Source organism: Calcarisporiella thermophila (assembly GCF_041956535.1).
Source record: "Calcarisporiella thermophila strain CBS 279.70 unplaced genomic scaffold VTP21scaffold_3, whole genome shotgun sequence".
NCBI classification, from domain to species: domain Eukaryota; kingdom Fungi; phylum Calcarisporiellomycota; class Calcarisporiellomycetes; order Calcarisporiellales; family Calcarisporiellaceae; genus Calcarisporiella; species Calcarisporiella thermophila.
The window spans coordinates 318674-343208 of record NW_027192193.1 but is presented as its reverse complement, the minus strand read 5'-3'; the positions used below and the strand labels follow the sequence as shown (position 1 = coordinate 343208).

The window sequence follows — 24535 nt, the reverse complement described above, 5'->3', positions numbered from 1 at the left end:
TTATAATAAAATCGCGCTACATAGATGCAATTTTATTCTAATCAGTATTCCTGATCTATTTCGCCTTTCTACCTTTATGGGTAAGACTAATTACCTGTATGTTTGCATTTATCCTTAGGGAGTCAAAACTTTAGCAATTCCACATACGTTTTATCTATAGTTTTTATTTTAATAAACTAGTCCTGGAGCATTTCTCTCGCTTCTTCTACAAAGGGACCATACAGACCGATTTTCATTCAGTAGAGTAATAATGCATGTTGGTCCTTTCAATTATCTTTTAGCCCTCTATTTTGTGGCGAATTTGTTATTATTCAGGGTGTAGTTCATTGGGCGATGTAGTTTGTTTCCGTTGGTGGCACTTGTATTTTTTATGGATTTGTCAGGTTTCCCTCTAATTACCGACTTTAAGCACAGCACAGTTAATGTTGTGACTTTATTGTAGAGGCTGTAGATTCGAGTATACATCTACCCTGTACACTGTTGTGACCTAATGTCAAGCTATGTGAATTACATCGTATAATCCTTCCTTATTCACGCGTCTCTCAGTAACTTCTAAAAGCAAGGATTTTCAAATGGAATCAAGGTTGGAGTCCATCCCGTTTATCGCCACTTGGTTGCTGTTTAACTCGCAATGACAGCACCAATGATGAAGCAATTAGAGAGAGATAGCTAGTGGGTTTATTGGGGATATTAATAGTTTATAATTGAGAGAAGTGGTTGGCTTCGGTTGGATCTCTCCCACTCTAGTGAGAAAACAATCACGAAGGATATTTCTCTAAATATCTAGTTAACATTGATAGGTTGTCCGACCCAATCTAATATAAAGAGCGTTCTTGATGAAGCAAGAACTTTTTTAGTACATGGTGGATTTATGTATGGGTGTTTTCGTTTTTTTTTTTTTTTTTTTTTTTTTTTGTCTTTTTGCTTGGTATTACGGCGCCCTATATTCTCCATCCAACTAGCTCATATTCTTACACGGTCTGCTTTATTTTGCATGTGGCAAAAAGGGACCAATAATTGTGAACCCCTTATTTTGAATCGATACTTGGAATGCTGTCAAATTAACATCATTTTCTTCTGTTGATTACCCCATCCTATCCTATACTCTCTTCTCCCTACATCTCCTTTTTATAGTGTTGGTTCATGTAATGATATTATTTCAAATTGGAGGAACTCGACGGCTCAATTCTTACGTGCAGATTTTCATCTTTTGGTGATTAGAATTCAGAATATCGTATTCACATAGCTGTTCTATACACTCGATACTCTCCTTGAAGCCTTCTGTTCTTCTGTTCTGTTCTTTTTCGGTTGTAGTTTGTATAACTTATTTATTAGTGTCTTTTTATCCCACGCTTTACCAAATGACGCCATCATCTCCATCACAAGATCGAGTCAATAAGCTTGATCGAATGCGTTCCACGCTCTCCTCCAGTCTCGATTTTCAAGATAACTCATCGGTGAACCGTTTCAACCGATCTCCCTCTCCTGTTCACGCGTTCTCTCCTTCACCTGATCATCAAAATACTGAAGTGGGTGGGAATCGATCCTCGGCCTCCTATACCTTCGCTCCCAATATGCCTCGGGCAACCTCCCCTATTCTCTCAAGTACGCAACGCGTTTCGCCCCACGCATTCTCGCCCTCTGTTTCTTCCCTTCCGCGTCCCCCAGGAACTTCCAGTCGACGTACTCCTCTCTCGATTTACCGAGCTTCAGATATCCTCTCTCCTATTGCGTGGAACTGGAGCCAAGTGAAAGATTATAATTTATCAGTGCATGAACTGCCAACCATGGAGCAGGTGCTATCTGAAAAAACGAGTTCTCCGCTGAGTATTCACGATTTCTCTGATTTCTTACGTCGTAAAAATGCTGTCGCCAACCTAGAATTTCTCCAAGCGCTAGATCGGCACGAGTCCTTGTGGAAAACGTGGCGGCAACAAGAGCGAAAGAAGCGGCAGTTGGATAAACGAAAGATGGAAAGTGGACTATTGTCGCCATCTGCGCATCCATCAGGATCATTGGATGTGGCTGCAAAAAATCTCAAACAGATAGAAGCTACTCCGCCTATGAGTTTTCCCTCTATTGCAGCAACCATGTCTCGGCCATCGCCACAGCCATCTTCACCTTCACTTCAAATATTGGAAGTAAAAGGAGGAAATAGTTTACCGTTGACCACCGGTCAATCACCTGATTTCATAGATACGGACATTACCAAAGAGTATTCTCTGGACGTCTATGAGGATGAAGATTTCGTCAACAACTACTGGAAAACGGCCCCCGAATCCGACTGTGCTCAGCGATTCGCTGCAGCTGCAGCAAGTGTTGCAGCTGTTCTGGACTTGGCTTCCGAAGGCCATCTAATTACTGAGCAAGCCGTGAGAAAGAGCGCCATGGCAGTGTATGAGCGGTATTGCTCCCCATATGATCCAGAAAAGCGCGTGCTTCTCACAGAGGATCACCGACTACAACTCCAGGATGCCATCGAATATCGGGGTCTAGTGGATCCTTCTGTTTTCTCTCAAGCCAAACAGCAGGTGCATCAAGTACTGGATGTTTGGTTCTATCCTCCTTTCATTGACAGTGCATGCTCCACAAATATGACAAGGGGTATCTGGCGATGGTCGCTCGTATTGGTGGGAGCAATATTATTAACCGGTGGTTTTGCTCTGGAACTAGCTATGATCTTTATGGGGGTTGCGGAGCGAGAGCTCAGGGCATGGGGTTTACCCGCTATTCTCCTTGGATGGTTACTTGTGTTGTCTGGGCTACTGGAATTTTTCCCTCTACTTACTTTTTTCAGATCATTGTAAAGTATCCCGATGACTTATTGATTGCAAAATGTGGTTGAGAACGGGAGATTAACTCGCAGCTTTTATTTTAATTTGATAGTGAGACGGGAGGATGCAACTTTCATAGGATTAATGAGAAGAGTGTTCTAAAATTTCATTTTCGCCGAGCAATTTTTGTCACAGCTGTCACCTTGTTTGCCACTGCAGTGACAATCCTTGTGTTTGTGTTTGTACCAAGTCGGCGCTTGAGTCGAGACCATTTTGGCTGAGTTTGCATATCATTCGATTGCTTTGTTTTTCCTTTATATTTTCGATCCACCTCTCTGTCCCTCCAACTCTTTTGGCATTTAACACAGAGGCGTCCAGAAGATGTATCATGACTTGTCATATTCCTCTCTGCTTGTGTTCTTTTTTTCTTTTTGTAACATTATTTCCATATAAGCAATATAAACTATATAAAAAAAAAGAGAATTCACCACCTTAAAAACACTAAAGGGTGAAATAAAATGGAATGTAGAGGAAAACCAACCAAAAAATAAAGACGGAAAAAGAGGGCTCATGAGTTAAAAAAAGAAACAGCAATGGCCTAAAAGAACCAGTAAGCTATCAAAAAGGAGATTACTGCAATTAACGCAGCCATCAAAACCGACACCCCCCCACCTAATCCTCCTATCATCTCTCCCGATTGTACCACACCTCCTCTTGTCAGGGCAGCTTCTCGTCGCGATTTACGTTCTCGTTCCAAATTCTCGATCTTCGACTGCAATCGTTCCATCATATCTCGTGCATCATTGAGTTCTTTCTGCAGGCGGGTTATCTCAGCTCGCTCACGTTCATTTTGGCGCTGGTGTGAAGTTCGACGGCGCTTCGCGTCCTCTCCGGTGGCACCAGTAGCACCTACAGCGCTCGTGGCATTAGAGCCCGTATCTCGTGTGGAAGCATATGGCTGTGCATGCGATTGAGCTTGTTGCAGAGGTATTTGTTGAGCGGATTGCGCTTGAGGGGCGTGAGGAGGTTTAGCGCGTTGCCCATGCCCAGCTGTCGAAGGAGGATAATCCTCTTCTGCTGCAGAATGATATGGGTCCACCTTAGCCCCAGTTTGTGCGCCTGGTTGGCCACCGCTTTGCTGGCTATCTGGTCCGGAGTCGCTCGCGGCACGCGAATGTCCTGCGGGAGGAAGATACACACAGCGGATTTTTTTGTCAGATATTTTATCTTTGTGTGTTTTTTCAACTTGAGACCACTAGAAAGGAAGAGGAGGATTGGATTAATTGACAGGAAAGTAAGCAAGACGAGTTAAAGTGCTCGTACAAAAGTATGGGAGGGTATTTCTTCCAGTTCTGGAGTAATAGGAATAGTTTGTACAAGGAACTTGTCACGGGATTTAAAATCGGGTGGAGGATCCTCCTTCAAAGGTTGGAGGAGAACTAGAAAAAAAATCATTTTACAAAAAATGATGAGTCAATTGTTGGTAAAAACTTGCATACACCTTACTCACTCTGCACGTCCAGCTCGGACTGTGACTCAACGCGACCTGAATTGGGCCGCACACAGTACTGCTTGGGCGCCGTAGTTTTCACTTTGAAAGCGACCGGATACGGGTTTGGATTCTTTATTCTAAGAATCTCCTTCACCTGTGTTGTCAACGGCCCTAATTTTTAAGGGTGGGGATTCGCAATTAATACAATAGCATGGGAAAATGGGAGAAAGTTTAATTAAGTTGCCTACTTCGAAAAGAAAGCTGGTTCGAGGGATCTAACACTACAGACATTATTAACTAAGGTGAACGGATTGGTCACGTCCAGTGCAAAGGAAACAGAAGAAAAAGAAAAAAATACGGAGAATATCTCTCTTTTCTTGCCTGCTGTCAGTATAGTACAACGTGTCACATGGTGGAAGGAGACGTAGGCCCCAAATCTGATTTTAAAGCCACGATACTGGTTATTATATAGAATAATCGTAGATCATTAAAGAAGAGAAGAGAACATATCAAGTCATAATGGATTCGCAGAATGAGACAGAACAGGTAGAGCGTAATTTCTTCCTGGCTATCTGTTTCCTCAAGTTACAATTGTTTCTTAACTAAATTGCTCCTCTCCATTTTTTAACACATTACTAGATCCGACTTAAACGCCTCGCAAAAATCCAGCAAGCACAACAACAGGCCCAGCAGCAAGCTCAACAACAAGCCCAACAGCAAACACAATCGAAGACACATTTACCAAGACGAGAGCAAAATTCAGAGGTGAGAGACGCGGCAGTTCTAATCAAGGCATCGGTGGAGAATGAGGCATCTTTGTCATCCGTTTCTAGACAACCTCCCAGAGAGGACCTTTCTGGAAAATTAGAAGAAAAGGTAACTTTTATCAATTACGAACTAAGGAAAACGCGTAGAATTACCTATTGATGTTTCTAATTGTCTATCAAATATAGTTTGTCTCCACATCTGCACCCACACCAAAGAAAGCATTATCTTTTGAGGACTGGCAAAATGAAGCAATATCTCGTATCCTGCAGGTGACTCTTGATGTGAGATTGCATTTGTCCTCTTTTGCGTTCATATATTTGTGTTTCTGATTCTGTAATTTTCGAATTCTTTTAAAGCCAGCAAAATCTGGACCCAATTCCGTCTTCCTCACTTCCCTCGCAACAGAACTATCTGAAGAAAATCCAGCTGTAACCAACTTCAAAATTAGTCGCGACATCCTAGACCGTGTTGTTGTTGCACGTCTCTCTATAGACCCAGAAAATATCGTTCCTGAAAACCAAGCATCTTCCTCGCTTTTACAACTCCCACTATTTGAATATTTACTTGGTTGCTGGCGCAGGGCGTCAGAGATACGACGCGGCACCTTATCAAGAGCCTCTAGCATGGACTCCTCTGTAGTAGAACAGCGTGTGGAGGTGCTTGATTCCGTGCTCTCCCTCGTCGTCTCATACTCTGGTTTAGTTCTCCAAATGCCGGATATGTTTCCCCAGATCCCTAATGCGAGCTCACTTGGTCCTGAGCTACTTGTTCCCCGGATACTGGCCGACCCGGACTCTCCGGAGAGCTTGCCAGATAGCTTTATTAGGCAGTTAGTGACCCGATTTGAAAACGACGATTTAGATAAACTTTTTGGTCCTGTGTTAACCGGCATGGCGGCCAAGATAAGAGGGGAGAATATACTTGGTGATTTTCGATCCTCATTGCAAGCTCTATTGTTACTCACCGAGATCAAACCTATCGCTGCTATGGTAGGGTTTTGACCTCAAAAGGAAGTTTCTCAAGTTGTTCCCACTGTGTTCACGCGAACTTTTGTATTCTTTCTACCCTTCTAGATTCCCACACTCCCCAATTTCAACCCACCCAATACGCCTGCACGATCAATAGAGTTAATAACAATACTGGGCCCATTTATGCGAATATCTGCTTTCCCAGAGGACGTGGTGGGTATTTTGTGGCGGTTCTAAGCTGTCCTTGTGCTAATCATTTCTTCTCGCATTAGCCCACTATTGCTGAGATGTACTTTCCAAATCCAGAATCGAGAACACAAAGCGATCTCCAGTCTGCTATGGGCAATCTGCGCTCTACCCTCCAGAATATCCAGATTACACTTAAAAACATCTTGAATAATATCATTCGCTCCTCTCCTCAAGCGCGAGAGGGCGTATTATCCTATTTGGCTACCATTGTACAGCGAAATGAGAAACGCGCGCAGATGCAGGTGGATCGGGGAGCGGTCTCGAGTGATGGGTTCATGGTAAACACGTTTGTAGTTCTACTAGAGTTCTGTGATCCATTCATGGATCTAAATTACTCCAAGGTGTGCCTTGCTCTTTATGCTTACGCATTCTTGAACTATTGTGATTGTATACTGACATTTGGGGATTGTTTCCTTCTATTTTTTTTTAGATCGATCGGATCGATCCTGACTACTTTCGCAAATCAACTCGGATTCCCTCCCGTTCTGAAACAAAAATATGCGCCACTCAAGAGGAATCCGACGCATACTACGCTGAACCACCATCTTCGCCTGACCAGCCTCCCAATTTTATTTCAGAAGTATTCTTTCTTACGGCAGCCTTTTTCCATTATGGCTTAGGGAGGGTGTTTAATGTGTACGGGGACTTTATGAAGCAGCTGAGCGAACTGCAGCGAGAATATGATCGGATGAAAGCGGACCAAGCACGATGGGCAAATGTGCGACCCCAAATTGAGCTCTAATGCTGTGTGAATGCGAGATACTAACGATATTATTTCTTTAGTCACCAGCGGCCATGTTCAATGAGGAGATCATGAAGCGACTTAAAGCCGATATAGATAAGATGGCCACGTTCAAACTCGCTCTCGACGCTCAGCTGCGTGACCCGTCTTTGCTTTCTCACTGCGTGCGCTTTTTCAACCTGCTGATGACCTGGCTTGTAAGACGTGTGGATCCACGCGGAATACATCCGCAGGAGCCTATCCAGCTTCCTCTGCCCAAGGAAGTTCCGAAAGGGTTTGCAATGTTACCAGAGTTTCTCATCGATGATATTGTGGAGTTCTTTTTATATCTGGGGAGATTCAACCCTGATGTTCTGAAGACTTGCTCGAAGGAAGAACTGGTCGTTTTCGTGGTTGTGTTCCTTCAGAATACCGCCTATATCAAGAATCCGTACTTGAAGGCCAAGCTGGTCGAGGTATGCTTGCATCTGCAATATATATATGGTGAGCAATAGAAGAATAATTCGACCTTTGTCTTCTTTTTTCAGTTGCTCTTTTTCTTCACCTGGCCCGACCGTAATGATCCTCAGGGCGCCCTTGGCTGGCTACTGAACTCGCACCCTCTCGCGATTGAATATCTCTTTGGAGCGTTGATTGCTTTCTACGTCGAAGTAGAGAGCACCGGCCTGCATTCACAATTCTACGATAAATTCAACATACGATACAATATCTCACAGGTATTTAAAGTTCTATGGAACAACCCCCAGCACCAGGAACGACTACGCCTGCTATCAACGGGCGAGGACTTTGTGCGTTTTGTGAACCTGCTAATGAACGACGCGACCTTCTTATTGGACGAAAGTCTTAATAAGCTGACCGAGATCCACGCCATTCAGCAGGAGATCAAGGACAAGGCAAACTGGGAAGCCAAACCGCTGCAATACCGGCGAGAGCGAGAATCCCATTTAAAAATGCTCGAAAGACAGGCTCTGTCCTACATGCAGCTAGGGAATGAAACCGTTCAGATGCTTAAGCAGCTGACCGGGGTCATCCCGGCCCCTTTCCTCATGCCAGAGATAGTGGATCGTCTCGCGGCCATGTTAGATTACAATCTAATGCAACTGGTAGGACCGAAATGCACTGAGCTTGCGGTGGAGTCACGAGAGCGGTACCAGTTTCGCCCGAGAGAGCTATTATGCGATCTGGTGGATATCTACTTGCATCTTTACTGCACAACCTTTGTGGAGGCGGTGGCAAGAGATGGGCGTAGCTACCGAAAAGAGCTGTTCGAGAAAGCGACCCGCATTCTTCTGCGATATGGCCTGAAGCCTCAGCAGGAAATGGATCGCTTGCTGCAACTGGTGGCCGATGTAGAGGCCTACCTTAAAGCGAAGGAAGGTGAAGAAGAGGAGCTGGGCGAGGTTCCCGAGGAGTTCCTGGACCCACTCATGTACACGCTAATGGACGACCCGGTGGTTCTCCCCACTTCGGGAGTCACCATGGACCGAAGCACCATCAAAAGCCATTTGCTGAGCGATGCGAAAGATCCCTTCAATCGAATGCCGTTAAGAATCGAGGATGTTGTCCCGAGTAGGTTACTTTTTTTCGTCCTTACTTTATATTTTCATTGAAGGCAAATATTATATTTTTGCTTGCCTTAGACCCAGAGCTGAAAGCGCGTATCCAAGCGTACCGAGAACAAAAGCGGCAAGGGAAAGGGAATGCTTCAAATCCGGTGGAAGGAGAGAGGAAGGATTCAATGGAATTTTGATTTGCAAATAGGGGGGACTGTCTTGAGAATTTGGATATAATAAAATCATCCATACTTGTTTTATTAATAATAAACTTAGAAGAATAACTTTACCAGTTCAATGGTCTAATTTTTTCATATGCGAACACAGAGGACTGTACTGTAAAAATCGGAATGGGAAATGGAGGCCTATGGTCCAAATAAATAATCAAGATTTTTTTGATTTCAATTTTGTAGTGTAGATCTTTTTTGCATTGCGGAACCCACGGCCTCATTTTCGTTCTCTGTTCCTGCCGTACAAGCCCTCTTCTCTTTTTTTCTTCTGATTTCAAAATCAATTCTATTTTTATTCTCAACATTATTATATTGTTAAGCTTATCTTATTTGCTACACTATCTAATCCACTCTTCTTCTCCGGATCAGCAAGGTATAGTTTTACGTGTCTATACCTGTTCTTATATGTTGGTTATAGTGAGATAAAGTGCATTGTACATCAGTTTTCTGGCGATTGTTTTTTATTTTCTTAACTTTTAAAAATCGTTGATGGGATGAAATTACACCTCGTTATTTGCTCCTACTTAAGCATCCGCGGGGCTGATGATTTTTTTTTTTCACGTTTTCTTGATCCTTCATCTCGCTACTTTGATTGGATTTGGCTAATTATAGTACAACTCTTTTAATTTCTAGGCTTAATCTATTCTTGATTCATCGCAACGTCAGTATACAGTGTAAAAAGCTAAAATGGCCGAACTTCGCCGGAAGCTTGTGATTGTAGGGGATGGTGCATGCGGGAAAACTTGCCTGTTAATTGTGTTTTCTAAAGGAACTTTTCCTGAGGTAACAGATGGCTTCAGCATTGGTTAGACGAACAGATAATGGAAGACTAATGATTTTGGGGATAGTTTTATGTTCCTACTGTTTTCGAAAACTACGTTGCGGATGTGGAGGTGGATGGCAAGCATGTTGAATTAGCGCTTTGGGATACAGCGTAAATAATTCTAGTTCACACTGAAATTTCTCACTTCGTTTAATGAGAATATCCTTGGAAATAGTGGCCAAGAAGACTATGATCGTCTCCGCCCTCTCTCCTATCCCGATTCTCATGTCATTCTTATTTGTTTCGCAATCGATTCGCCCGACTCCCTGGACAACGTTCAAGAAAAATGGGTCTCCGAGGTCATTCACTTCTGTCCCAACCTGCCCATTCTGTTGGTTGGCTGTAAGAAAGATCTGCGATACGATCCCGCGGTTATTGAAGAACTACGCAAAACTTCTCAAAGACCTGTCTCCCCCGAGGAGGGCATGACAATTGCACAAAAGATCGGAGCCTACAAATATCTAGAATGCTCCGCTAAGACAGGAGAGGGAGTCCGGGATGTCTTCGAGCATGCGACTCGCGCCGCTCTCCTGGTGAAACAGCGTGGAAATAAGAACAAGAAGAAATGCTTGGTGCTGTGAATAGTTTCAATGCTCTCCCTATTATTATTTGTAATCTCCCGCTTTCACCGTCTTCATTTTTTTTTCTTAAGTGAAAGAATCACATATGGGATCAGGTGCTTTCTCTTTCATCCCCCTTATTATGATTTCTATTCCTATTTACTAACCAAAAAAAAAATTGAAAACACGGCAACATAAAGTTGTTTTATATTATGATTTTTTAAGTGCAAGCCATTTTTTCTTTATTCATTCTATTATTTTTTATACTCATCCTTTCTATCTCTTCTTATATATTTTTTTTTTGCCTTGACTTGCTTTTTTTTTAATTCATAAAGAATTTGAGGGATTTTCTTTTTTCTTTCTCTTGTTTTTCCTTCTCCTTTTTTCCTTTATTTTTGTGATAGAAAAGCTATTATTATGTCTTTTTTCGTCTCGTATTCTGATAAATTCTTGAAATGTGCGGGAATCCATTAATATTAAAACTAGCAATTTAAACTCATTTTACAAGATTTTAGATGGCGCACTTGCAGAAGAGCCATTAATTGATAGTTTATGGGGACTGGAGGGATGGAAAATTCTCGGGAGGCGATGGTGGCGCTATGAAATACTTTTTATCCAGAGGATATCTACACATGGGGATTTCCAAGCTATCACTTCGGTCTCGGCCTCTCCTTAAGCCAAATCCCCGCTAAGCACACGTGTATTTTTCAATTAGAGACCCCCCAACTAGCCAAGCATTTCACGGCGCTAAGGAAAAGCTCAGGTCTCTACTGCACAATTACCTTCTCTCCTTTAGGCAGAGGTTAGTGCGAAATTTACGGTGTTGTGAGATAGAAAGTAGCAACTGAACGAGAGGCGGGCATGATAGATTGAGCTCTGGCTCCACTTCGACTCCTGGGAAAGCGCTTGGACCTTGATCACTGGCAGATTATCCCACGGCCTTTCCTGTATACAGGATTGTGGCCTCCATCAACGAAGCCAGCATGTGCATTTCTCACTCATATAATCACCTCCTGGCCTCCCACAAGCAATTTGCTGAGCGCATTTTCAGGCAAAACGATGCTGCATATACATTTCTATCGGAGTGAAATCGAGATAATCGATACGATGCAATCCTTTATGATCCCCATCCTCCTCTATAGTGTAATGAGCTGAATCTTAATGTATTCCGCGTTGCATGAGGGCAAAGAGACCCCTCTAACAATGAATATTAGGTTTGAGTTGGAATTACAATCATTAACTATAAGTATCGATTTGGGTGGCTGGACATGATGTCAAGCCTCTGAGAGAAAAACGGAGATGGCGGGGCATGAATTTGGGTGGGACTAGTTTTAGTAACTATGGGATTTTGGTAAGGAAATGGATACACTGGATGCAGCAACGAATCAACAGCCGCGAGGGCCTCGGTGGCAAGAGTACACGTCGCATGATCACGGCTCTGAAATTCTTAGTTCTGGAGCACTTAGAAATTTCCCTCTTTGACTGAGCTTTTGCTTAGATTGAACGCAACCACCCATACCACATATTTCCGCATTTTTCGATATCAAGATGGCATCCCATAGAAAACCTACTAACTATGAGGAGACTGTTGAGCTGCTTGAGAATGATGAATGTGTGCGCATTGCAGGTGTTGACATCGACGGCGTATTGCGAGGCAAAATTATCCAGAAATCTAAATTCCTTAGCGCGATAGAACATGGCATTGGTAAGGTGCACGATTAAAAATCAATGAAGTTAAGTAGATCGATGTATACCTTTTCATCGTGGGTAGGTTTCTGCAGTGTTATCTTCGGTTGGGATCTCCACGATAAAACCTACACCGAGAAGGTTGCGGTGTCCAATGAGGAAACAGGTGCTATACATTGGTTGGATGCCACGAGTATTTCATCACTAATTCCAAATGTTTGCACGTATACAGGCTATTCGGATATTCTCTGCATTCCTGATCTCTCTACTTTCCGCCGCATTCCTTGGGAGAATAACATTCCATTTTTCTTGTGTTCATTCGTGGATCCACACACCCGCCAGCCACTTAACATGTGTCCGCGCAGCCTGTTGCGACGCCAAATAGAACGCCTGAAGGCTTTGGGATACGAAGCTATGTGCGGTGCGGAATTTGAGTTTTTCAATTTTAAAGGTAACTCGTTACTGATGGGAGCGGATTTTTATGATGTTAAACACGGAAAATCTTGATGGAAACACAGAGACACCCGAGACTCTTGCTGAAAAGAACCACGTCAACCCCACTCCCCTCACACCCGGAATGTTTGGTTACTCACTACTACGACCGGTCCTAAACCAGGGTTTCTATATGGACGTTTTCAACAAGTGTCGCGAATTCAATGTACCTCTCGAAGGATGGCACACGGAAACCGGTATGTATTCTCTACCAACTAATCCTATTAGGTCGTTCATATGTATTTCTCTGACTAGGTCCTGGTGTCTTCGAGGCTGCACTGGCTTATACTAACGCTGCCGAAATGGCAGACCGTGCCACTCTCTTCAAAACCGCAGTCAAGCAAATTGGCTTAGAGCACGGTGTTGTTGCCTCTTTCATGGCAAAGCCTCACAATGATCTACCAGGTTGCTCTGGCCATCTTCACTTTTCTCTGCGTGACCTAAAAGGAGGCCACAATGTCTTTGCAAAGCCAGAAGGTGAGCAGTCTACTTCTGGCAGCGAGAAAGAAGAGTGGGAGGATGCTCGCGGAATGAGCCAAATCATGAGATGGTTCCTGGGGGGTCTGCTGGTTGCTCTGCCCAGCTGCATGGCCGTGTTCGCTCCAACCATCAACAGCTATAAACGGCTGGTCGAAAACTATTGGGCCCCTATTGTTGTGTCATGGGGACTCGAAAATCGAATTGCCGCTGTTCGAGTCATTTCACCCCCCGTCTGCAATCCTTCTGCAACTCGGTTGGAAATGGTGAACGGAATATTTTTTTTTGTTCATCTTCTGGGTCTAACATTTTATATATTCTTCCCTGACTTTTAGCGTGTCAGCGGTGCTGACATTAATCCACACCTTGCGATCGCAGCCGTCCTAGCGGCTGGTGCGTGGGGTATTGAAAATAAGGTCGAAATTCCTATCTCTCCACTAAAGCCCAATGAAAAGCTTGGCGAAAGGGAGAGGCTTGCAAAGTCGCTCATTGATGCAACGCGTAAACTGATGGAGAGTGGAAGTATTGCTCGTCAGGTGCTGGGCGATGGATTCGTTGACCACTACGGAAAAACACGGTTGCACGAGTGGCGACTATGGGAAACTGCAGTGACAGAATGGGAAGTGCGCCGTTACCTAGAATTAATATAGTTTCGTAAGATTGGAAACAGGAGAGATATCCAATGTAAACTTTACCTTTTCATTATCTCTATCTTTCTTGTGTTTACTCCATCTCTAATGATCCTTTCCACTGGATTTTTTTTTTTTGAGGGACAATCGATATTTATATTTTGTCTATAGATAAATAAAGAATTGTTTCTTTTCTCTCGTGTATTAAAGGCGAAAGAAATAAAAGGCAAGGGTGTTTAGAGAAAATAGCTAGCAAGATAATGCATATCCTATTACCTTTTCGGCAATAGTTTTAAAAAATAACAAAAATATTGAATAGAAAGCTAGCAAATAAAATAGAAGGACAGATAGATTATAAGAATAAATATATATAGATAGAGATATTTAGATAGATAGATATAGTTTGAAATGATATCAAAAGATTAAATAGCAAAAAAAGACCCTTCAAAACCCACAGGGAAAGAGGTAAAGCTAAAGCCCAAGCAAATCATGCGGCTGCTGTTGTGCATTTGCGATTGCGAGGACCGGGTCGTTCACGTAAGGGTTATCCACCACGCCCAGTGGTTGTCCAAAAGGATCTTCCTGAGTTTGCTGTTGCTCTTCCTGTAATAACCCCGTCGGCTGGGGCGGTAACTGAGCAACCAAAGAGCTGCCGTACCGTAAGACTGGGGAAGGGATCAAGAATCGTGGCTTTGAATAGCGTATAAACGAGGTCGGGCTCTTGTGGTAGATAGAGGAGAGGCTTGCTATATGCAACAGAAGTTCATCGAGCATTACGGGATCCATTCGCTCCGTTTCGGTTGAGATTTGAGGTTTATCACTCAGCACAACCTCCTTCGCGGCCGCCGGATCCGTGGAAAGCAGTCTCCAGTAAATAAAGCCACGGTCTCTGAGATCTGGATTGTCCACTTCCTCGGTGGCCCACTTCAGGACTTTAGGCACCAGATCCTGTCCGACTGTTGGGCGCTTTATAAAAAGTTTAACGGTGGCTGTGAGCAGGGCAAGTTGTACTTCCACAGGTTCCTCAAGAAAGTTGTACAGGAAATCGTCAAGAAGCTCGTGCGAGTTCTCAATGCGATCGGCATATTGGCCAATGATCCAAATCATGGCAGCTTTAGCGTCGGGTTCATCCAGGGAGTCAAGATTTTCGCACAGAGTACTAATGATGGTCTCGTACTGGTTGGGATATTTTCTAAAGATGTCCTATCGTAAATACACAAGAGTGAGTACTTGGTCGCCTTCGGCCGCTGAAAATCTACTTGTAATCACCTTAATCACAACAATCGCTTCTTGCACAATATAGTTGACTTTGGTTTGAATAAGCTCCAACAGTGTGGCAATACAGCGCTCCGCTGCTGACTCAATTTTCACAGCCAAGCGTCCAATTGATCTTACCGACTTTCGCACAAAATCCACGTCAATCTCAACCGCATACCTATTCTCACAGAAATTAGCATTTTCGTTTGAATGCTCATACCACTCCGTGTGTATGAGAGGATGGCTGTAAAAAAGCTCACTCTTTCAATTCGGATAAAACCTGCTCGACATTCTCGGCATTGGCCAGCCTAAACATAATTTCGAGCTTGGCTAATTTCACGTAAATCGGGTCGTCGTATTTGCAGAAGAAGAGACGAAGATCATTGCGAAGCACGTCCGGATATTTTTGAATCACAAGGAGAATATTGCGGAGTGCGACATATTGTACCTCTGGTTCTTTGGATAGCAAGGTAACTGCATACAAATGTACCACCACGTATTATTAGCGATATTAGGCTATTATTATTTTCCAAGAAGAATTCTATAGCCATTACCTAAGGGCGGGGACAGCTTCTTGCATAAGGCCGGTACATCTTCTTCTTTCATGTAGTTTAGAAGATACATTATTACTTTTACTGCAGCCAAGACTACACCCGAGTTGGCATGCTGTAAGCGAGGAGCGATGCGCTCCGCCATAATTTCAGCGTCCCCCGATTCTTGGGGCACAAAGAACATTAATGCCTCAAGAATATAGGTTTGGCCCCATCTATTAAAAGAATATGGTTGAGCCGCTCCAGCGTCAGATGAACAAAATCAAACAAAAAAGAAGCTTACTCGGAACATTCATTCAGAGCAGCAGCCAGTTTACTAGCAATAGGCATGTTTAATTTTAACTGAATATTCTCTGAACGCTCGCAAATTTCAGTCAAAGCAGCAATAGCATTAGAGACGACCTATTCCAATTAAAACATGCATCCACGATAATTAAGATTTCTTAGGTCTTTATGTGTATTGAGGATCCACAGCGATCCCTTACCGTTGGATTCGAGTCCGTCAACATATCCTTTAAAATTTCAACAAAATGCTCATTTTCTACAAGGAGTGGGTCATGCATATACAATTTAGCAACACATATGGCAGCGGTTTTACGCACGTATGGGTCTTGGTCACGTAAGCAATTCAGAAGCGGATCAACAAGGTGATCAAGAATTTTGTCAACATTAATGTATCCCATAGTACGAATGGCGAGGGCTCGAATCAACGGGTTCGGGTCTTCCACATCCTAATTATCAAACGATTAATTTCTAGACAACAAAAACGATTACAGGGGCGTAATTACTCGCATGAATGTATCTAATGCTAGCACGGCCAGATCTGGCTTGCTCCGTGCATAATTTATCAAGTAGAGGTAAACCATCTTCTTGATTTCAAGGACCGGTACATTCATGCATGACAGTACGTCTTGGAATAGGGGCGACATGTCGTTACCCATTGTCATGTTGGCAACAATCTTCTTCATCACATTTTTTCGGTTAGTATGCTTTGAATCGCGACGGTCAGAGTTGAGCTCAGCACGAAGCTCCTGGATTTTTCCTGTTAATAGAATGGAAGGAGAGAGAGAAGTAGTAAATCTGTTAATCGATGAAATTTGGATGATGCTTCGAATTTGCAGCAATGCTATGTTGTATTATTAAGCAAAAAGGAACATATTTATAAGCGTGATACACGTACCTCTCTGAAAATATTTTGCATCTGACATAGCAGTCGTTAGTCAAGATGGACAGAGAGATGAAAGGTGAGAGGCAAATGACTGCTCTTATAGCACTATTCTTTTCGTATTTGGCCAAAAGGATTTAGGAGTCCGATAGAAATGGTAAATTTCGCAGCAGGCCGTTTTGCATAAATGTTAGAAAATAAGGTGGGGAGAGGCATCCTTGCTTTATTCGATCACCCTTTGGAGTGACATTGAGAGTACCCGCTCATACTCACATATATTAGATTTATTGGCAATGTCCGTATATAGTTTGGATGGTACAAATATGTTGAATTATAAAATAGTATTACAATATATAAAGGTGTATTAAGCGTGATATAGAACTTGATCTAGGGGTAGGATTTGCGTACACCCTCACGGATGATTAGCTTGAAATAGGAACATTGGGGAGGATTTGCTTACACGTTATGTATTGCCTTGAGTTTATGCGATAATCGCCACAAGTATGCTCGGGCTGATCCTTAATTTACAATTCCTTTTCTATTGAGTACCTTAGTGTAGACGTGAAACTAGCCGCCTACATTTCTTACCAAGTCAAAGTGGCAGGGATTTTTTTATTCACCTTAAGTTCTCCAATATAAAATCGATCTCACTCTTGGTGAGAGTGTAATAAACATAAGAATTAAAGTGATTATAGAGCTGCTCATAACTATTGCAAAAAAAAAAAACGCGCACAATAATGAGTTCGGACGGATAGAATAGGAAGAGGTTAGCTTAGGATATCACAAGGAAAGAGAAGCCAGGATCTTTAGAGAATTTACCCATGAAGTTATTGTGAACAAGACGGCGCCGCTGCTTTAAGGAATCAACTGTTAAAAGAAATAGCACATGGCTATTTTGCTTTCGTTGCTGAAGCCGCTGACTTGGCCTCCATAGCTTTCTGTAAAACCACAAGAGGAGAGAACAGAAAAGTTTTACCTATAATTGCCTCCACAGCAGATTGTTTTCATTCAGTCAAACATACCTTTTGCTTCTCTCGCATAATTTCAGCATCACTACATATAGGGATAAAATTAACTTATGGTTGAATCCTCATTTTTTTAATATGCCCACTCACTTCTCTTTGCGTTTGGTTACCGATACCCCGTCATTACGCTTGCCTTTGCTCTTTTCTTGATTTTTCTTCAGATTCTTAAGACGATCGCGCTCACGTTGGTCGCCTCCTATTTACGTCAATTGGATTACCTTGATTGACTCATCGTGGAAAAATGGAAAGACTTACGAGTCATTTTAGGTGTTGAACCAGAATAACACAATTAATCACTTCAAGAGGTATTGATTATAATGTAAAGCTATAATTCGAAAATCCCTCAGTAAACTAGGGTTTTTAAAGCTTCTGACCAATCCCCTCGTTCTGAAGCAAAGGGTTTGATTGGCTGCATGTGAGCTCTTGTTTGATATAGCTGTCTACGGAAGATTCTCTCTTGTATTGACTATATAAATGGTCTGTCATGGACGATGTGGAAGTATACTTTCACACATACACAAATAGTAATGTGTGGGTAAGTAAGATAAAAAGGGGAATCAATTCTCTACCATGCTTTCTTGTTCATAGTTATCTCCATGGAAAGATATAGAAAGCCCTGGATTTAACCAAACCGACAAATCAAGAATTAATTGTCGGTTTAATAAGGTTATTGTGGCTCATCACCCCAGTATGCATATGAAAGATATAGAGGAAATAACGTTAAAACAATAATAAAAGGGGTGTGTTTTCTTACTTTCTGGGTGAACGATTCACCTATCGTGAGTGGGGGGTACTGCCGAGAGATAGCCTCCTTTAACTTCACCGGACCCGTTATTTATTAGCCTTCACCATTTAACTGTTGGCATCCTCTCCTGTATTACGCTTCCTTTTTTTTCGGAACAGGGGATCACAAATATTCACAGTATAGCACAGTGATTTTTTGGGGGGACTTGGCCTCTATATTTTATCTGACAGATTCCACAGAAAACCCTAATTTCCAACGTCCATATACCTCCATCTTGTAATGATCAAAATCCTATCTCGTATTTATTACATTTAATGTTGCATGCGAACGTAAACTATACAAAGAAGTACATACAACACATAATTACTCATATTTTTGCAAAAATTTCCAAGTGAACGTTTTTTAATAATAGAATACAAAGATTGTAGTGAATGTTCACAGATGTGAAGACAAAAATTATTACTTAACAACCTAACAGCTACTATTTTAGTGAGTTGTAGCAGTCTCTCTCATCGGGCCCTCACTTTTTTCGACCGATTTGACCACTCCAACAGCTACCGTATGCTTCATGTCGCGCACGGCAAATCGGCCAAGTTGAGGATAGTCGGTGTAGGCCTCCACGCACATAGGTTTCGACGGGACCAGCTTCACGATAGCGGAATCGCCTTGCTTGAGACTCTGGGGATTATCCTCGATCTTCTTACCGGTGCGGCGGTCGAGTTTCGCCAAAATCTCCGTGAATTTGCACGGGATGTGCGAAGTGTGACAGTCTACCACGGGTTGGTAACCCACCGTGATTTCTCCGGGGTGATGCAATATGATGACATGAGCAATGAAAGAGAGGGCTTGCTTGGCGGGATCTCTCTTCGAGTCTGAGGCAACATATCCACGCCGAAGTTCTTTCATCGGGATGCCCTTCACGCTGAAGCCAACATTGTCCCCAGGGACCGCCTTTTTGAGCTGCTCATGGTGCATTTCAACAGATTGAACCTCTCCAGACACACCAGAAGGTGCAAAGGTAACAACCATTCCGGGTTCAATGTAGCCAGTCTCAACGCGGCCAACCGGAACCGTTCCTATTCCACCAATGCTGTATACGTCCTGCAGAGGTAGACGCAGAGGCTTATCCACCGGGCGTGCCGGAGACTCAATCGCGTCAATTGCTTCCACAAGCGTTTTTCCTTTGGCAACCCCGCCTTTTGTCACTTTCTCCCAACCCTTGTACCACGGGGTCTTTTCTGATGGCTCCGTAATGTTGTCACCGTGGTAACCCGAAATAGGCACAAAGAGCACATTTTTGAGATCGTATCCAATGTCTTTAAGGAAGGCTGACACTGCATTCACGATTTCATTGTATCGGTCTTCGGCCCAATTGGCGTTGTCCATCTTGTTGACGGCCACTATGAGCTGCTTAACGCCGAGCGTGTATGCGAGAAGGGCGTGCTCACGGGTCTGGCCATCCTTAGAAAAGCCGGCTTCGAACTCGCCATTCCCTGCAGCCACTACCAGCACAGCACAGTCGGCCTGCGAGGTGCCCGTAATCATGTTTTTTATGAAGTCACGATGTCCTGGAGCATCGATAACAGTAACCGTGTGTTTGGAGGTTTCAAACTTTTGCAATGCAATGTCAATTGTGATGCCTCGCTCTCGCTCGGCCTTGAGATTATCGAGCGCCCACGCGTACTTGAATGAGCCCTTGCCCAAACCTTCGGCTTCCGACTCGTATCTCCTGAGGGTGGCATCGTCTATACCACCCAGATTATAGATAAGGTGGCCGGCGGTTGTAGATTTTCCGGAATCGACATGGCCAACAAAGATAATGTCAATGTGCGACTTTTCTTTGCCCATATTCTGCAAAACAATTAATAAGACAGGAGCTCAGTTATCCGCCAACAGTCAAATAAATTAAAGTCATTAGCTTCTTCGTCATTAACATAAGCGTTATTGACCAAGCCTTTAAATACTTTACTCGATATTTCTAACGCCGTGATGCGGCTAAATTTGCTTTATGGCTATATTGGAGCGGAGCACGAACACTAGTTGTCAGTGTGGCAAGATGCGCAATAAGAATAAAATGGGGCACCCCCGGCTCACGATGGGAAAATTAAACTCTTATATTTGTCGAGGGTGGCTAATCATTGGCCGTCTTGGCAGTCACACTCATCTCTATATTCATAGAGACACCTTTATTATTCTTGGATTTGATCGTTATGTCAACGGCATCGCCGCCTAGTAATGAAAAAAGTGCAACTTCGCCTACAACCACTAATGCTCCACGATTTGCACATTCATTTAGCACCTATATTGGGAATCCCCCAATTATAACCCCACCAAGCCCTACGCGTCATCCTCCCTCCCCCTCTTCCTCTCCACCAGCTCCTCTTTCTCCCGCACGCATCCACGCGCCCCTTCCACCCATCCCAAAGTTCAGAAATGCTTTACCCGCATTCATCTTCATCCAAGTGGTTCCTCCACAAAACCTTTTTCGTCGATTTTTGTTAATACGGGTCGACAATCACCTTATTAATATCACCCCTATACCACCCCATAAAGAATCGGCTTGTCTTGCATATTTCCGTGGCAATATGACCCAAGAAACAGAATTAGATAATAGACGCGGGCGAAGGGTAAGATATGATGAAGTCGAGCTGATTGTTAATGACATGGATGAAGAGAGCCAAGTGTTTGAGACAGTTGACCATGTATCTATTGAGCAAATCACCGATGAAGGTTTGTGTCATTACAATTAATTCGTTAGATTAATTGTAGTATAATTTGCTCTTTGTGATTAGATGGCGAATTGGTTCAATTAACGGATCGACAAGGCGATGTCTTATTATTGCAGCCGAGATCCAGAGAAGAAAAGCGAGAATTTGTTAATTTGATTCGCTTTTTTGGCGAAATGGCTACAAAGAAAAATGCTCTAGTCGAAACGCCTCTTCGCTGGCCAAACCGGTCAAGATCCCGGTCCCCCGCGCGTCCGACCACAGAAGAGCTTCAGCACTACGAAGAGGAAGGGTAATTTAATGGTAGAAAGACTTTGCAAATCCATTTATTTTCATTTTTCTCTCCTGTATGATAGAGATATTTCAGATCTAATTGACCACCTTTTGGAGCGCTGCACTTATCATGAAGAGCATATTGCCTCACTACAAGTTAATTTTCAGACTGCGATTGGTTTTTTTTTTCACTTCATATTTACCTAGTATCTCTTATGTATGTTGTAGAAAGAGATCGAGGAGAAAGCTCGCACCATGGATTCGTATATTCAGAAACTCGTTGATCTCGACGATCATATTAAAGCCCTCAATGAAAACGTGTCCCTCGCGCGCAACTCCAGAGAGACCGCAGAAACCATGAGGCAATCAATGAATACCGCTCATCAGCTGTTAGACAGGCTAGCCAGCACACAGCGACGGATTCGAGAGAAGAGCAATGTTCTGAACCGGAGCGAAGCCCTAGTAAGTCCATCGGTTCGCGGTTAACATGTTGTGCATTGGATCCTAAATTGTTATTTTTAGTTGGACGCTCTGCAGTCACAGGTCGAACTTCAGCAGCAATCGCAAAATTTCTTTCGCCAAGAGACAGTTTACTTTAGTATGTGCAAAAGTATAGACCTATGGATTTCTCGATCTCTCTAACAATACTCTTTCCGAATTAGTCTTAGTGGTGCTTGGAATCATCATCGCGATAGCAATTCACTTTCTTGCTAGGTTATTTGAGTGAATATTGAGACTATCCTCTCCTCCTTTAATTCAACCGTATTCTTACCCCTATTATATAATATCCAGTAATATATTTAATAAATACTTTCTAGTTTTGATTTTCGAGATTTTCCTCTTACTAATAAATTTTCTGGTGCCATTAAAATGTCTGAACGATTTGACGTGGTTCATTTCAGGAACAGTAACGATAAGCCAAAGACACCAGCTTGGACAACAACACGATATAGCCAGAGTGGACAAAAACCAATGGAGCTTGACATGATGCACAAGAAAAAGAGACTTAGCGAAGACGAGAAATATTAACTCAGTAAAGAGCAGCGTTGTTTTTACTGCCGCGAACATGGAACTTGCTCAAAACTGCCCAAGAAAGCTGATATAAACCCAGACGCGATTACTTCAGGATTTGCCAGAGTCCAACGAAGGGGGGAGAACTCTACTGGAAATCGACACACTATCGAAAAAAAATATCCTCTATTGAATCTCCACCAAACCGCCCACCGAGATAAAGATAAAACTAGTATAATGCAACTTAACACGACGATAGCTAAACAAAACGATACTTTACTGTTTTACAACGGAACTCTAAACGAGAAACCGGTTAAAACTCTTGTTGACGGTGGAGCAACTGACAACTTTGTGGCACAAAATTTAAGCAAGGTACTCGAAATCAGGACTGTCAAAACTCCTGAATTTGAACTCTATTTCGCCAACGGAGAACAACAAACCTGTAGTCACATGATAATCAAGTCCCAGCTTCAGATTAACAATTATAATCAGCTCATCGACCTCATAATCGCAGATATTCCCATTTACGATGTCATCTTAGGAAAATCATGGCTAGTGACGCACAGCTCCCATATTGACTGGAGAAAAAACACAATTTCTTTCCAGTTTCGTGGTAAATCAAGAGTCCACAAACTCACAAAACATCCTTGCTTTCGGCAATGTAAGAAAATCAGCTTTGGGCACTTAAAGTTAGCCATAATTAAGCATAAGCAAAGATAGTAATAGGAATTTTCTGAAGGAATATTCACCTAGTTTACACTTCACTGTTCGCTTTGTTTCTTGGATAGGAGTTGAACCACGCTGTTTATTCGACTGCACCCTATTCAGACGTGTACCGTCTGTATATAATAGATAACCGCATATTAGTAGAAAGTAAGTAATGATTTGTAAACTAAATTAGACATAGCCTTGTGAAGTAGACGATACATATTTCGTTTGTTGGAGAACGACCAGGCACGATCTAAGTCTGAATAGTTGTTGTGTTACGACGGTTATTTCATACTTATACAAATATGTATAAGCAAGTATCTTATCATCATTATTAGTCATCATCTCCTATTCTAACATATATATAGGATGTGTTTTCTCTCTTTTGAATTCCTTTGGTTTGTCTTATTTGTGTTTTTCCCTTCTACCTGTTTACTTTCCTTTTTGTCAATATAATCTTATTAAAAACCCAACATCGTTCAACTATCCGAACAGTACGCGATTTGTTATTATCAAACCTAAAGCCCAGGCGTCTTAGAATTTCCCGGAGAAAATTCAGAAACTACAGAAAGCATCTCTTTTCTTTACTCATTACTTCCACCTCTCTGTAGGACGGCAAGTTGCCTTAGGGTATGATAATTGATTAGAATTATCTATGTGTTTTGGTAAATGAGTATACTATTCATCCCATCTCTGGAATGAAAAAAAAAAAAGAGAAATGCCATTCAATTGCTCTTTGTAAGCAAGCGAAGGTGAAGCATCTTTTAAATTTGCCTCACCATTTTTTCGTGTAGCATTTGGCAAGAAACTAGTCCCAAACTGAGAAATGAAACGAGGAGTGGGAGTCGAAAGAGTTGCAATAATGAAGATGAAATCACGATATAATTGGTATATAAGCTGGTATAAATTCGATATTAAACTTTTGGTGATGAGAAGTTTAAGGCAATACAAAAGTATTCGAAAAGTATTACTCTAATTATCGAATTTAAAAAGGTATATTAAAATCGCAGAATCTTCCGGAACTCTGATTCTCCAATTTCTATATCCAATATTTTTATCTGCTCAGGTTTGGAATGAGTTAATTTTTCATTCATTGCCTATTTAACTTGGATATTTACTGCCGTTATATATAATTAAAATTACGTGAAGCGAAATTTTGATTGCAATGAAGCATCAGGGGAATAAAAGCGTTTGTTACATTTAATTTTATAACAGTTTGGCAGACTCTATAAAAGATTGCAAGGTTAAATAAAATAGATATTAACTAGAAGCATGTAAAATAGATAGAAAGCGTTTGCAATTCCTCGAATTTTATCCTCAAAGATTATTGATTTTTCATTTATTTTCTCACAATTTTTTATATGGAGAGAGGTTTAATACTTTGAAAAAAAATTAGAAACACAAATATTCTCCATCCTTTCTACATCTATATGTTATCTATTCGATTTCACCTGGTGAATTTTTGTAGGAAATAGGCCGCGGCAACCTCTCACTTGCACTTTTCTCTTGATATGAGTCTTGGGTTTCATTTTTATTAACTTGGAATTGCTTAGCTATTTTGTTGTTTTCTGGCACAATTTTCCGGCGTAATATCTATTCTATGTTTGAATCGAGATTTTGTGCTATATTGA

General features: G+C 42.2%; 10 protein-coding genes across 10 annotated transcripts in view; 6 read left to right on the top strand and 4 right to left on the bottom strand.

The window, feature by feature from the left end:
* Positions 1 to 134, top strand: part of VTP21DRAFT_7021 (uncharacterized protein) — a gene marked incomplete at both ends in the record, with an annotated part of 1188 nt that extends 1054 nt beyond the window's left edge. Inside the window, one exon of the mRNA XM_069397717.1 lies at positions 119 to 134. Coding sequence (XP_069255248.1) covers positions 119 to 134 — 16 coding nt within the window. The remainder of the gene's footprint in view (positions 1 to 118) is intronic.
* Positions 135 to 1361: 1227 nt separating this feature from the next.
* VTP21DRAFT_7020 (uncharacterized protein) lies at positions 1362 to 3055 on the top strand (the record flags this gene model as incomplete). The annotated part of the gene is made up of 3 exons (XM_069397716.1): positions 1362 to 2604; positions 2674 to 2803; positions 2887 to 3055. 3 exons carry the CDS (start codon positions 1362 to 1364, stop codon positions 3053 to 3055), a joined length of 1542 nt encoding a protein of 513 aa, XP_069255247.1.
* A 317-nt stretch (positions 3056 to 3372) lies between these two features.
* VTP21DRAFT_7019 (uncharacterized protein) lies at positions 3373 to 4557 on the bottom strand (the record flags this gene model as incomplete). The annotated part of the gene is made up of 4 exons (XM_069397714.1): positions 3373 to 4029; positions 4098 to 4213; positions 4285 to 4437; positions 4515 to 4557. The coding sequence occupies 4 exons, from the start codon at positions 4555 to 4557 to the stop codon at positions 3373 to 3375; spliced, it is 969 nt and encodes a 322-aa protein (XP_069255246.1).
* A 228-nt stretch (positions 4558 to 4785) lies between these two features.
* VTP21DRAFT_7018 (uncharacterized protein) lies at positions 4786 to 8743 on the top strand (the record flags this gene model as incomplete). The annotated part of the gene is made up of 10 exons (XM_069397713.1): positions 4786 to 4812; positions 4906 to 5142; positions 5220 to 5315; positions 5391 to 6023; positions 6108 to 6215; positions 6275 to 6592; positions 6682 to 6969; positions 7035 to 7448; positions 7521 to 8562; positions 8634 to 8743. 10 exons carry the CDS (start codon positions 4786 to 4788, stop codon positions 8741 to 8743), a joined length of 3273 nt encoding a protein of 1090 aa, XP_069255245.1.
* A 720-nt stretch (positions 8744 to 9463) lies between these two features.
* On the top strand, positions 9464 to 10180 carry VTP21DRAFT_7017 (uncharacterized protein; the record flags this gene model as incomplete). The annotated part of the gene is made up of 3 exons (XM_069397712.1): positions 9464 to 9559; positions 9625 to 9710; positions 9775 to 10180. The coding sequence occupies 3 exons, from the start codon at positions 9464 to 9466 to the stop codon at positions 10178 to 10180; spliced, it is 588 nt and encodes a 195-aa protein (XP_069255244.1).
* Positions 10181 to 11707: 1527 nt separating this feature from the next.
* VTP21DRAFT_7016 (uncharacterized protein) lies at positions 11708 to 13464 on the top strand (the record flags this gene model as incomplete). The annotated part of the gene is made up of 6 exons (XM_069397711.1): positions 11708 to 11864; positions 11931 to 12011; positions 12078 to 12296; positions 12364 to 12534; positions 12593 to 13080; positions 13150 to 13464. The coding sequence occupies 6 exons, from the start codon at positions 11708 to 11710 to the stop codon at positions 13462 to 13464; spliced, it is 1431 nt and encodes a 476-aa protein (XP_069255243.1).
* A 450-nt stretch (positions 13465 to 13914) lies between these two features.
* On the bottom strand, positions 13915 to 16459 carry VTP21DRAFT_7015 (uncharacterized protein; the record flags this gene model as incomplete). Its single annotated transcript, XM_069397710.1, has 8 exons — positions 13915 to 14646; positions 14713 to 14878; positions 14961 to 15174; positions 15255 to 15466; positions 15535 to 15653; positions 15737 to 15982; positions 16040 to 16293; positions 16432 to 16459. The coding sequence occupies 8 exons, from the start codon at positions 16457 to 16459 to the stop codon at positions 13915 to 13917; spliced, it is 1971 nt and encodes a 656-aa protein (XP_069255242.1).
* Positions 16460 to 17306: 847 nt separating this feature from the next.
* Positions 17307 to 17703, bottom strand: VTP21DRAFT_7014 (uncharacterized protein; the record flags this gene model as incomplete). Its single annotated transcript, XM_069397709.1, has 4 exons — positions 17307 to 17354; positions 17439 to 17469; positions 17532 to 17637; positions 17697 to 17703. 4 exons carry the CDS (start codon positions 17701 to 17703, stop codon positions 17307 to 17309), a joined length of 192 nt encoding a protein of 63 aa, XP_069255241.1.
* Positions 17704 to 18672: 969 nt separating this feature from the next.
* Positions 18673 to 20034, bottom strand: VTP21DRAFT_7013 (translation elongation factor EF-1 alpha; the record flags this gene model as incomplete). Its single annotated transcript, XM_069397708.1, has 1 exon — positions 18673 to 20034. One exon carries the CDS (start codon positions 20032 to 20034, stop codon positions 18673 to 18675), a length of 1362 nt encoding a protein of 453 aa, XP_069255240.1.
* Positions 20035 to 20396: 362 nt separating this feature from the next.
* VTP21DRAFT_7012 (uncharacterized protein) lies at positions 20397 to 21912 on the top strand (the record flags this gene model as incomplete). The annotated part of the gene is made up of 6 exons (XM_069397707.1): positions 20397 to 20916; positions 20979 to 21204; positions 21269 to 21341; positions 21414 to 21647; positions 21708 to 21783; positions 21848 to 21912. The coding sequence occupies 6 exons, from the start codon at positions 20397 to 20399 to the stop codon at positions 21910 to 21912; spliced, it is 1194 nt and encodes a 397-aa protein (XP_069255239.1).
* Positions 21913 to 24535: the final 2623 nt, after the last annotated feature.